A 10,981-nucleotide genomic window follows, 5' to 3' on the forward strand; every position below is an offset into this window, starting at 1 on the left:
CCCCCTGCGCGACCTGCATCCGGAGGGTCAAGGACTGGACAGGACTGGGAGCCCGTGCCGGCCACTGAGCTGTCCTGAGCCGCGTCCTCCTCTTGGCCGCCGCCCGGCTCACAGGTGGCCAGCCCGTCCCCCGCCCGCAGCCGGCACATTCCGCAGTGTCCCCGCCCGGGAGGGCGCCTCGGGCCGTGTCCTCATCCTTGACGTCTGGCGCCTCCGCGAAGGAAGAGGACGCCTCCCGTGTCACCACGGCGCGCTCCCGGGCAGGGGGGCTGGACCCAGCAGGATCCCGGGAGGGCAGACAGGGGACACGGGCGAGGACGCACAGTGGACACCCGGGCCCGCTGCAGACGGCGCCCCAGGGCCAGTGCCTGGTGTTGGGGACACAGAGCCGGGGACCAGCAGGGACACGAGCGGTGTCCGCTCTGGCTCCCGACTGAGAGCATCCCCCGCGGGGGTCGCAGAAGAGGTTGTCATCTTCTTGTCCCGTAGAAGGCGCCCTGCACAGGGCCTGGCGTTCACTAGGCGCTCCATGAGTGCACACTTGAAATTATTGTGGGTCACCCCCCAGGTCACTTGTTAGTCACAAAGAAGAAAATAAAACATCTTTCCCAACGCAGGGCACGGGCGGATGTCCCCTTGGCGTGGGGAGTGCAGCCGGCCTGGCCGCTTGTGGCGGGTGGGTCTCTGATGCGTCCAGCGAGGTCCAGCGCCTTAGCCGGACCCGGTGGCTGAGACCGGACGGGTTTCGGAGAAGGCCTCCGGCGTCGCTGTGACTCGTCTGCGGTGGGCGGTGGCGTTGGGGCAGGTTGGGGGCTTCACACAGGCTCGCCGAGAAGGGGACCCTGGAGCAGGGACAGGAATGGGGACAGCGGGCAACCAGGGTGGGAAGAGCATCAGGCAGAGGGCAGGGCCACGGGAGGGGCCTGGAGGGCGCGCGGTTGGGGGTCAATGGGGAGCCCCCGGGGCATTGTGAGCAGGGGAGGATCCTGACCTGAGCTGACAGGCTTATGGTCACTGCCTGTTGCTACTTTGTCGCTGTCCCGCCCGCAGGTGTCCTGGCCGGGAAGTGGCACCAGGCAAGGCCCGTTTGCAGAGAGCAAGGGGGTGTCTGAAGCCCGGGCTGCACGGCCCAGCCCAGGGTCCTGCCCTGACCCCTGGGGTCCCACTCAGAGCCCCGTCACCGCAGGGACAGGATCGCCCAGGGGTGGCTGCCTGGAAGGGGCCACAGGACCCTTGCTGCACCTGCAGCCCCGGAGCCAGACCCCTGAGACCCCGGGGGCCCAGCCCACCGCCCAGGCACCCGAGGCTGAGGCTTGGGGGGGGGGTGTCAGCCCTGCTATCCCAGGTCCTCCAGCCGTGGACCCCGGCCCACGGGCATGGCCGAGGTCACACCCCGGAGTACCTGGGGACGTCCCCCGTGAGCCCCTGCAGTACCCCAGGGTCAGTCCTGACAGGGAGCGCCACGGGGTCAAGGGCAGAGGGCGGGGCGGCCGCAGAGGCCCCGGAACCCCGCCCTGTTCCTGCAGCTGAGGCCGAAATTCCTGAGATTTTGAGTGAGTTGTCAACAAGTCCTCATCTCGGGTCACCCTGGGCGGTGTCACTCCGAGAATTCCACATATTTCCACACATTCACCGTTCCCTGCGGCCGGCAGCCCCAAGGGCAGTGGGCGAGTCACGGACGGGGAAACTGAGGCACAGAGAGGTCCAGCCCAATTGCCTGAAGTCGCACAGCCAGGCGGGGCGTCGGGACCCGAGCCCAGGCTCCCACATTCTGGAAGTTGGGGTCCTCGGCGGAGTTTCCCCAGTTGTCACAGCCTAAGCTTCCGAAACCCCGGGATCTGGAATCCTGGGATGTCCATCCAAGTCTGGATTCCTCGGGTTCTGGGAGGCTGCGGGTGTAGACGAGGAGTCGTTGGTCACCCATTTTTTGTAAAAGACCAAAAAGCCAGTATTTGCAGCTTTGCGGCCCAGAGGTGCCTGAGTCCAGCTGCAAACGTGTGGGCACAGCCGGGCCGAGGGAGCTCCGTCCGACTAGACCTGAAATGCGGGTATTGTATGATTTCTACGTGTCGTCAGAGTCTTCTTTTGATTTTTCTTTTCTTTTTTTTTACTTTTTAGCTTGGGGACCACCCCCCAAAAAAACCGCAAAAGAGTGTCCGGGTTGGGCCCGCGGTCCAGAACGCGCCGGCCAGTAGGAACGTAGCACAAACCACACCCACAGTTCTCAGTTTTAAGCCACATTAAAGGACCGAAAAGAGGACAGTCTCGGAAACGGTTCCCATAACTCGGTGTCTCGGAAACGGGATCATTTCAACGTGTGATCGATGTGAAAGACGATTAACGGGGCCTTTCACCCGCTGCTGCGCCAGGTCCGAGAAGTCCGGCCCGACCCGGACGTGGACGCGCCCTCGGAAAACTCGCGGCCAAAACGGACCCGCCAGGACGATTCCCGAAACCTGGATCCAGCATCGGTTTTTAAGTTTGTGTCAGAATTAACTCAAGTCAAATAAAATGAAGCCTTCGCTTCGCGGCCGCGCCGGCCACACGTCCAGTGCTCGCGAGCCGCGTAGCCGGTGGCCACAGAGGCGGCCGGTGCCCTGTGGGGCCTTTCTGTCATCTTGGTCCCCTCGGTCAGCCCAGGCGGGAGCCCCATCCGCAGGCGGGAGTGGGGGGCGTGACCAGGTGACCCGCGGGCGTGGGGCTGGCAGTCACCCATCGCCGCAGGCCGGGCAGGCGGTCGAGGGACCCACTCGAGCCCCCTTTCCCGCCGCCGGGGCCTCCACAGCGCCCTGGGTGCCGCTGCAAGGGGTCCACCCAGACCCCCGAGTCCGTCCCACCCTCCCAGCTCCCGGCCTGGACACCACCAAACTGCACGTTCCCACATCAGAGCCGTTGGCTCATGGTTGACCCCCCCCCCCACTGGCCACTGGTCCCCATTTCACAGATGATAAACTGAGACCCAGAAGGAAAGGGACTCACCCTTGACCAGCCGGCTCGGACTTGAACCCTGAAGAAAGGAGCCGTCGGCCAGATGGCCCGGGAGAATGACAGGTGGAGACAGAAAACAGACTTCCCGGCAGTGAGGCGCCAGGGGCGAGTCATTTCCGGACCCTCGCAGAGCCCAGCCAGCCACTTGTGTGTCAGACTCCTACTCACACCTCAGAACCCCATCTCCAACGTCCCCTCTTACATGCAGCCCCTACTCCCCGCTCATGTTCCTGCACCCCAGTCCCCTCTTTCTGTCCTGTGCCTGCTCACCGGGGTGGGTGGGGGCTCCTGTGCCTGGCTCCGTCTTCCCAGAGATGGGCAGGGCCAGAGTTACGGTCTCTCGGGACCCAGAATCACCCAGCAAGGGAATGGCCCAGAGGCTGCGTCAGGGAACGTTTGATGAATGAATAGCTGTGTGAATGAATGAATGAGTGACTGACTGAATAAGCAAATCCATTTATTCCCTTACTGATTGATTGATCCGTACATAGACACCACCTACTGAGCACCCACTGTGTGCCCGGCCTGGTCCACTGGGCAGGCTCAGCCCTACCCCCAGGGCATCTCCTGATCGACACTCTCTGCTGTTCCACCCTCCTCCCCATTCCACTTCATCCTTCAGCCCAGAATTCAAGGCCCCTTCTTATCCCCCACTTCCCCAGCTTATCTGATTAATCCCTAAAGGTTTTCAACCACAAACAATCCCTTCCTGTCTTTGTACCTTTTGCTCTGCCAGCAACACTTAATCCCTTTGGGACTGGCAAACTCCTATTCACCCGTCGCAGCCCCAGCTCCCATGGCCCACTCCTCAGAGGAGCCGGCCCTAGTTCCCTTGCCCACCACCCAACTACCGGAGTTCCCAGGAGGCAGGGGCCAGACCGGGAGGCCCCTCTAAGTGGCAGAAAGTGGGGGGGGCGTCCTCATTCGTGCCCCAAGGGAATTCGGGTGCCACCCAGCAATCCCCCCTCGCCTATCGTGACGCAGAAGGGTAAACTGAGACCCAAAAGGGGTGCGGGAGCCGCCTAGGAGCCCCCAGCGGGGTGAGGGCAGGAGGGCCCCGTCTGGGCGGCCCAGCGCCACCGCCGTGCCTCAGTTTCCCGTCGGTTCCGAGCGGCGAGGGGCCGGGCCCGGGGCGCAGGGGTGGGGTGGCGGGGGGTCAGGGCGGCGAGGGGCTCCGGAAGTCGGCGGCCGCAGGAATCCGCGCGGCGCGGCCTTATAAGGCCATGTGCGCCGGGCGCCAATCAGCGGCGGGGGCGTGGTCGCCGGCTCCCGGGCGCCGCCGTCCTCCCGTCCGTCCGTCTGTCTGTCCGTCCGCCAGTCCGCCCGTCCGTCCGTCCCGCCGGCCATGAGCTCCACGCAGTTCAACAAGGGGCCCTCGTACGGGCTTTCGGCCGAGGTCAAGAACCGGGTGAGTGGGGACCCCCCCCAGCTCCCGGGGCGCCCCCCATCCCCGACTTCCTCGGGACCCCCGCGGGCCCGACTCTGGGGGTTGGGGGGGCACCGCGAGCTCTGCACCCGGGGCCGCGCGGCCCTTCTCCTCCTGACGTCTCGGGGGGCCCGGGGCGTCCCCCCGAATCTGGAGGGGGGCCCGTGAGGGCTGCGATCTCGGGGTAGGCGTGACCCACCCGTCCCCCCATCCTCTAGGACCGCTCGGGTCTGACCTCTGCCCCCGCCCCGCCCCCAGCCGCAGTCCCCCCCCCACTGTCGCCCCCACAGCCCAGGGGTCCCCCCCGCGCCCCCTCGTCCTCATCCCCCGGCCGCACTTCTGCTTTCGGGGCCCCTGCAGCGGCGGGAGGAAGGGGGCGGGGCCGCAGCCTGCAGGAGGGTGTGGCCCCCCCACAGGAATTTCCCGACCTCTCACACCTGGCGGGGGGCGCCCAGGGGAGGCTGGAGCCCGGGGGGCCGCCCGGCTGCTCCCACCCCCACATTCTCTTTGTCCGGGTCTGACACGGTCAAAGGGAGAGCAGAGGCCTCGCTCACAGCTCGCCGGGGTCCCCTAAATGCGACCCTAAAATGTGTGCGTTTGGCAACCTGGAAACGCCAGGTGGAGACACTTTTTGAGAAAGCGCTTGTGGTGGCGGCTCAGAGAGGGGCAGACACTTCTGCAGGGTCACACAGCAGGGTGGGCCCGTCCCGGGAATGGGGAGCAGGGGGGTCATCCCAGAGCCAGGGGCAGGTCCCAGGACTGACAAGCCAGGTCGCTTCCAGCCTGCTGGGGGTTTGTCATCCCCGCCCCCACCCCACACACACACCCTCCCACCAGGCACCTGGGAATGTGGCCCCACAGCCGCGGCCGCGGGGGACCTGCCTGGGCACGCTGAGGGCACAGCCCCGCCAGCCCCCGCCGGGCACCTGCGGGCGGCGGCACGGGGAGGGAGGGCTCTGCCGGTCCCTGACCCCCTGGGGCGCACCGTCCCGCCCTCCAGCCCTGATTCCCCGGGCTGCTCCTTGGCGGGTTTGCCCATGGGGCTCAGAGACACGGCTGAAGCTGCCGGCACCGCACAGCTCGCGGGAGGCAGAGGGGGACCCAGACCCGCCACGTCCTGCTCCTGGTCGCCTCCCGAGGGGCAGCAGAAAGGGGGTGAGGACAAAGCCCCCCAGCGGGACCGGCCTTGGAGACCAGCTTCCCGCGGCTTCGAGCCCACAGCCCGTCCACTTTACCGGCTGCTTAAGAGGAGGGCGACCCAGAGACCCTGCCGCCCGGCCCCCGTGCCTCAGTTTCCCCCCGGCCAGCTGGCACGGAGGTGGGCCGACGTCCAGTGTGTGTCTCTGAGGGGCCGTGGCCGCGGGATCTCCGGCCGCTGGCGGTGGGGGGGGGGGGGTCTGGCCCGCTGGGAACAGCTGGTCCCCATTTGGGGGAGGCCGGCTGCATTCCTGGCAGTTTGCGGCCGGCAGGAATGCGCGGGCAGCGGGGGAGGAGGGCCGGCCCGCCGGGCGCCTCTGCGCGACCCCAGCCCCGGAGCCGTCGGGGACGGGACCCAGCTGGGCGCGCGGACCGGGCATCCAGACCAGCCCGCCCGCCTCAAGCGCGCCTCTCGGGACGTGACCCCCTGTCTGGCTCCGCGTGCGGCCGGGGCGGCTCCCCGAGGCCGTGGGAACCGGGAGGCCGAGGCCCCAGGGGGCCGGGCCGGGTGGATCGGGTGACTGACCGGCCTCCCGCCTCTGTCCCCCGGGCGGCTCAGCCCTGATCCCGTGTCGCAGGGTTTGTACGCAGGGACCAGGAAGGGGGCTGGGGGTCCCTGACGTCTTGGGGCTCCCCCGGGCTTTCTCGGCCGTCCATACTCTGAGATGCCGCCGACGGGGACGGGGCCCGTGTGCGCTCGCGGGCAGTGGGTGTGCGCTGATGGGGCCCGTGAGCGTTTTTATCGATCGACGCCCAGTGGTGACAGGGGCAGCCCTGAGCTGCACAGCAAAAAGCACGACGGGGGATGGCCTGTCAGCAAGGAGATGGATCACACAGCAGAGGGGGGCGACCAAAGCACGGGCAGGGGGGTCAGGCAGGGGTGGCGAGAGAGGGGTGCGAGGAGGGTCGTCATGGCGGGGGCCTCAGGGGAGTCCTCTCTCGGGAGGGGAACTTCCAGCTGTGACGGGATTGCAGGGAGGGACCCAGCCGTGCAAACATCTGAGTCAGAAGTGACAGCATGTGCAGAGGCCCTGAGGCAGTCACTGGTGTGGCCAGTTCAAGGGGCAGAGAAAGGTTGGGCGGTTCCTCAGTAAGTTAGACACGGAATTATGACCCAGCCATTCCACTGCCAGGTACACACCCCCAAGAATCGAAAACGGGTGTTCAAACAAAACCGGTACACGGATGTTCCCAGCAGCACGATGCACAATAGCCAAAATGGTGAAAGTCACCCAAATGTCCATCAGTAGCGAATGGATCGGTCTGGCCATTCAGTGGAATATTGCAGAGCCCTGAAAAGGAGCGAGGCCCTGACACGGCCGCACAGGGACGGACCTGAACCCACGACGCTCAGGGAGAGACGCAGACACAGAAGGACACACAGCGTGTGACCCCAGGGACGTGAACAGGCAGATCCACAGACAGAGAGTGGGCTGGTGGGGGCTGTGGGCTGGGGAGGAGGGGGCGGGGGTGATGCTGATGGGGATGGGGGATCTTATTGGGGTGATGGAATGTTCCGGAAACGAGGGAGAGGTGCTGGTGGCACAACGTGGTGAGTGCCACTGAATGGTGGCTCTGACATGGGAGATGTCACGTGCGTCTCAGCACATTCACAAACGAGGGCAGAGAGGGGTCAGCGTCTGCTGCCGGGGGAGCGAGGGGGTCTGACGGCCCAGATCCCGCGGGGGCCGCGTGGGGTCCAGCATCGTTTTGGGATGTGGATTCGTGCCCGTGTTTCTCGGCGGGAGGTCCCAGCGGGGCTGCGCCGTGGGGGGTTGTCTGTACCCGGGGAACGGGGCCGGATCTGCTTGGGGCGGGGTGGTATGGGGACCTCCAGGACCCTCTGTCTCTTCTTCCCTTGGAGTCGCAGACCCCTCCCCGGCAGGCGCTTCTCGGGGCCGCCGCCGGGCGCATAGTCACCGCGCACCCCGCGACCTCTGCTCCTCCAGCTCCTGTCCAAATACGACCCTCAGAAGGAGGCGGAGCTCCGCGGCTGGATCGAGGGCCTCACCGGCCTGTCCATCGGCCCCGACTTCCAGAAGGGCCTCAAGGACGGGATTATCCTGTGCACGTGAGTGCAGGCGCCATGCGCGTCCCCCTCAACCCCGGGCTGTCGCGAGCCGTGACCCCACCCGCCACCTGCCGCCGGAAGCTCCTGCCTCGAGGGGTCCCCGGCTCCTTCTGGCTCCGCTTCCTCCGGTCCCGTCGCTCTGTCTGTCCCCGCGCTCGGCGGTTCCCGTTACAGCCCCTACGCGGGCCGTGCTCACGGGCGGGTGAAGGCGGCACTGCGAGAGGGGAAACTGAGGCCCAGATAGTGAGGCAGGAGGGGGCCGTGGAAGGTATGCGCGTGGCCGAGATGAGAGTCGTGGCCCCTGAGGTTCCCCTGAACTGACGGGACGTCCCGTGTCCCCCCCAACCCACCCCGACCCCGTCCCCCAGACTCATGAATAAGCTGCAGCCGGGCTCCGTCCCCAAGATCAACCGCTCCATGCAGAACTGGCACCAGGTGAGGGGGCCGGCGGGCCGGGCCGGGCCGGGCCGGGGTGGGGGGCAGGGACCCCGCCATCTGACAGGTGGGCCGACTGGGGGGTCCCCTCACCGCCCTTCTCCCGCCCCCTCGCAGCTGGAAAACCTGTCCAACTTCATCAAGGCCATGGTCAGCTATGGCATGAACCCCGTGGACCTGTTTGAGGCCAACGACCTGTTCGAGAGCGGGAACATGACGCAGGTGCAGGTGTCTCTTCTCGCCCTGGCGGGGAAGGTGAGGCCCAGAGAGGGGCAGCCACCTGCCCGGAGTCACACAGCGAGGTCGACTGACGGTGGTAGATTTACGGGCCCGTTCCTCTGCGAGTCTCTCTGAGCGCCCGCGGGGAGGCGCGGGGCGCCCCGAGTTCGGTCGTGAACCAGACAGACACGGTCCGCCCCTTACGGGCTCACAGTCTGACAGGGGAAGAGACAACGAACAAACCTTTTTTTTTTTTTTTTTTAAGGTTGATATTTTGGAGCAGTTTTAGGTTCGCAGTCAAAGTGAGCAGCAAGGTCCAGAGATTTCCCATATAGCCCCCCCCACACACACACACAGCCCCCCCGCTGTCAACATCCAGCCATGGGCCTCCATCGACACCTCCTTATCACCCACTTGTTCGGGGTTTCCCCTTAAGCTCCTAAATCGTTTTTTTGTAAGTTATCAATTGTGAGAAGTTATAAACTGAAGGAGAAGAATTAGGCCGACGACGTCCAGGGTGGGTTGGAACAGTGTTTCAGGAGGAGGGAACAGCAAGGCTGAGCGGTGGGAACAGGGAGGACAGCGTTCGTGTCGGGGAATCGGGTCCCGAGTGGTGTTCTCGGCAGTGTTGCCACCAGGGGAGTGGAGGCTCCGGGGGGACCGGCATCCGGGGAGCGTTGGGGGCCGTGGCCTGGACGCGGGGGGCCGGGGGTTGGGTGGAAGGAGGTGATGGACGGTGAGAGAGAGGGGGGCGTGTTGAGGCCCAGGCACCGAGGCGTCGGCGGTGGACGGGGCGGGCGGCAGTCACTCCCGGTGACCCCCCCGGCCGAGCCTCGTGCTCCAGCCCGGCCCCCTGGTGCTCCCGGCGCCCCTCGCCTCCAGGCCAAGACGAAGGGGCTGCAGAGCGGCGTGGACATCGGCGTCAAGTACTCGGAGAAGCAGGAGCGGAACTTTGACGACGCCACCATGAAGGCCGGCCAGTGCGTCATCGGGCTCCAGGTGGGCGCCAGGCTCCTCCAGCCCCCACCGGGGTGCCCGGCGGCGGGAGGTGGGCTTCTGAGGCGACACGCGGGCCCCGTGCAGCCGGTCGGTGGCCCCTGGAGCTCGGGGCGGCATCCCGAGGCCCTGACGGTCCGGCCGCCGCCCTGCAGATGGGTACGAACAAGTGTGCCAGCCAGTCGGGCATGACGGCCTACGGCACCAGGAGGCACCTGTACGACCCCAAGAACCACATCCTACCGCCCATGGACCACTCGACCATCAGCCTCCAGATGGGCACCAACAAGTGTGCCAGCCAGGTGGGCCCCCCGGACCCGCGGCCTCGTCCCTGTCGTCAGACCCCCCGCTCTCTGGCTGTGCCTTCTCTGTCTCCACCTGGGCTCGCCCCGTGTGTCCCCGGGGAAGTTACTCCCCGGCTCCGTGCCTCAGTTTCCCTCAAAGGTTCCCAGGGAGAAGGTCGTAGGTCACAGAGTCAGGAGAGAGGGGGCGTCTGAGCAGGGCGTGGTAGGATGCATAGGAGTTTGCGCCGTGAGCACCAAGACAGAGAGATGGGAGCAGAGTGGGAATTTGGGACTGCTCGCCTCCCCTGGGGCCCCTGGTCCCATCCTCACCCTGACGCCCTCCTCCCTCCCCAGGTGGGCATGACGGCTCCTGGGACCCGGCGACACATCTATGACACCAAGCTGGGGACCGACAAGTGTGACAACTCCTCCATGTCGCTGCAAATGGGCTACACGCAGGGCGCCAACCAGAGTGGCCAGGTCTTTGGCCTCGGCCGCCAGATATACGACCCCAAGTACTGCCCGCAAGGCCCCGCAGCCGACGGCGCTCCAGCGGCCGCCGGCGACAGCCCCGGCCCGGGGGAGGCCCCGGAGTACCCCCCCTACTACCAGGAGGAGGCGGGCTACTGAGGCGTCTGCCCGCATCATCGCCCCGTCTGGGTTTTCGGGTTTTTCTGTGTTTTCGTCTTGTTTTTCCGCATGTTCCAGCACTGCCCCCGGGGGTCTGTGGGGAAGGCTGGAGGCTCTGGGGGCGGGGCGTGCGGGGTGGGGCTTCTGCCCGGGCTCGTCCTGCAGCCAGGTTCCCAGCAGGCTTTGGGCCGAGCTGGGGGAGTGCGGGGGAGACCCCAGGCAGGTAGGGGAACCGGCCCCGGAAGGTTTCCGGTTGCTTCATCTCCTCTTCCGTCTTCTCTGCTGAGCAGTTTGTGGTTTCTGTGCCCGCAGAAGTTGCAGGCAGTTTTAACAAGAGAAAGATGCTTCTTTTTTTTTTCAGGGGGGTGGGCGGGGACGGTGCTGGGGGTGCTGGGGAGGGAGGAGGTCCCCTGGGAGACGGCCAGGCCACAGTCCCGAGATGTTTTGTGTGTTGGGATGGACTGGATTTCCTGAGGCCCAGACGGGACAGTGGAGTTCTGAGTGGTTGAGGCAAAGCCAGGCCCACTCCGCCCCCCCGAAACTTGTCCCCGCTCCCCCACCTCGCCCCCCGCCGCCAAGTACTGCACAGGGACCCCCACCCCGAGGCCCTCCCGGGGACCAGCCCCCACCCAGGAGCCCTGGGACCAAGAGATAATGTGAAATACCAACTGTGGACCAAAGGCAATAAAACCTCTTTCTAGGAAAAGGTGCTGGGAGAGTTGGTGTCCAAGGCCG

The 10,981-nt window shown here is 66.1% G+C and overlaps 1 protein-coding gene across 1 annotated transcript; it reads left to right on the forward strand.

Moving 5' to 3' along the window:
• The first annotated feature begins 4,232 nt into the window (after positions 1–4,232).
• Positions 4,233–10,953, forward strand: CNN2 (calponin 2). The gene is made up of 7 exons (XM_044753689.2): positions 4,233–4,396; positions 7,561–7,682; positions 8,051–8,117; positions 8,235–8,372; positions 9,219–9,335; positions 9,488–9,634; positions 9,971–10,953. Exons 1-7 carry the CDS (start codon positions 4,334–4,336, stop codon positions 10,244–10,246), a joined length of 930 nt encoding a protein of 309 aa, XP_044609624.1. The 5' UTR covers positions 4,233–4,333; the 3' UTR covers positions 10,247–10,953.
• Positions 10,954–10,981: the final 28 nt, after the last annotated feature.

The sequence above is a fragment of the Equus asinus genome, chromosome 20 (assembly GCF_041296235.1).
Source record: "Equus asinus isolate D_3611 breed Donkey chromosome 20, EquAss-T2T_v2, whole genome shotgun sequence".
Classification (NCBI taxonomy): Eukaryota; Metazoa; Chordata; class Mammalia; order Perissodactyla; family Equidae; genus Equus; species Equus asinus.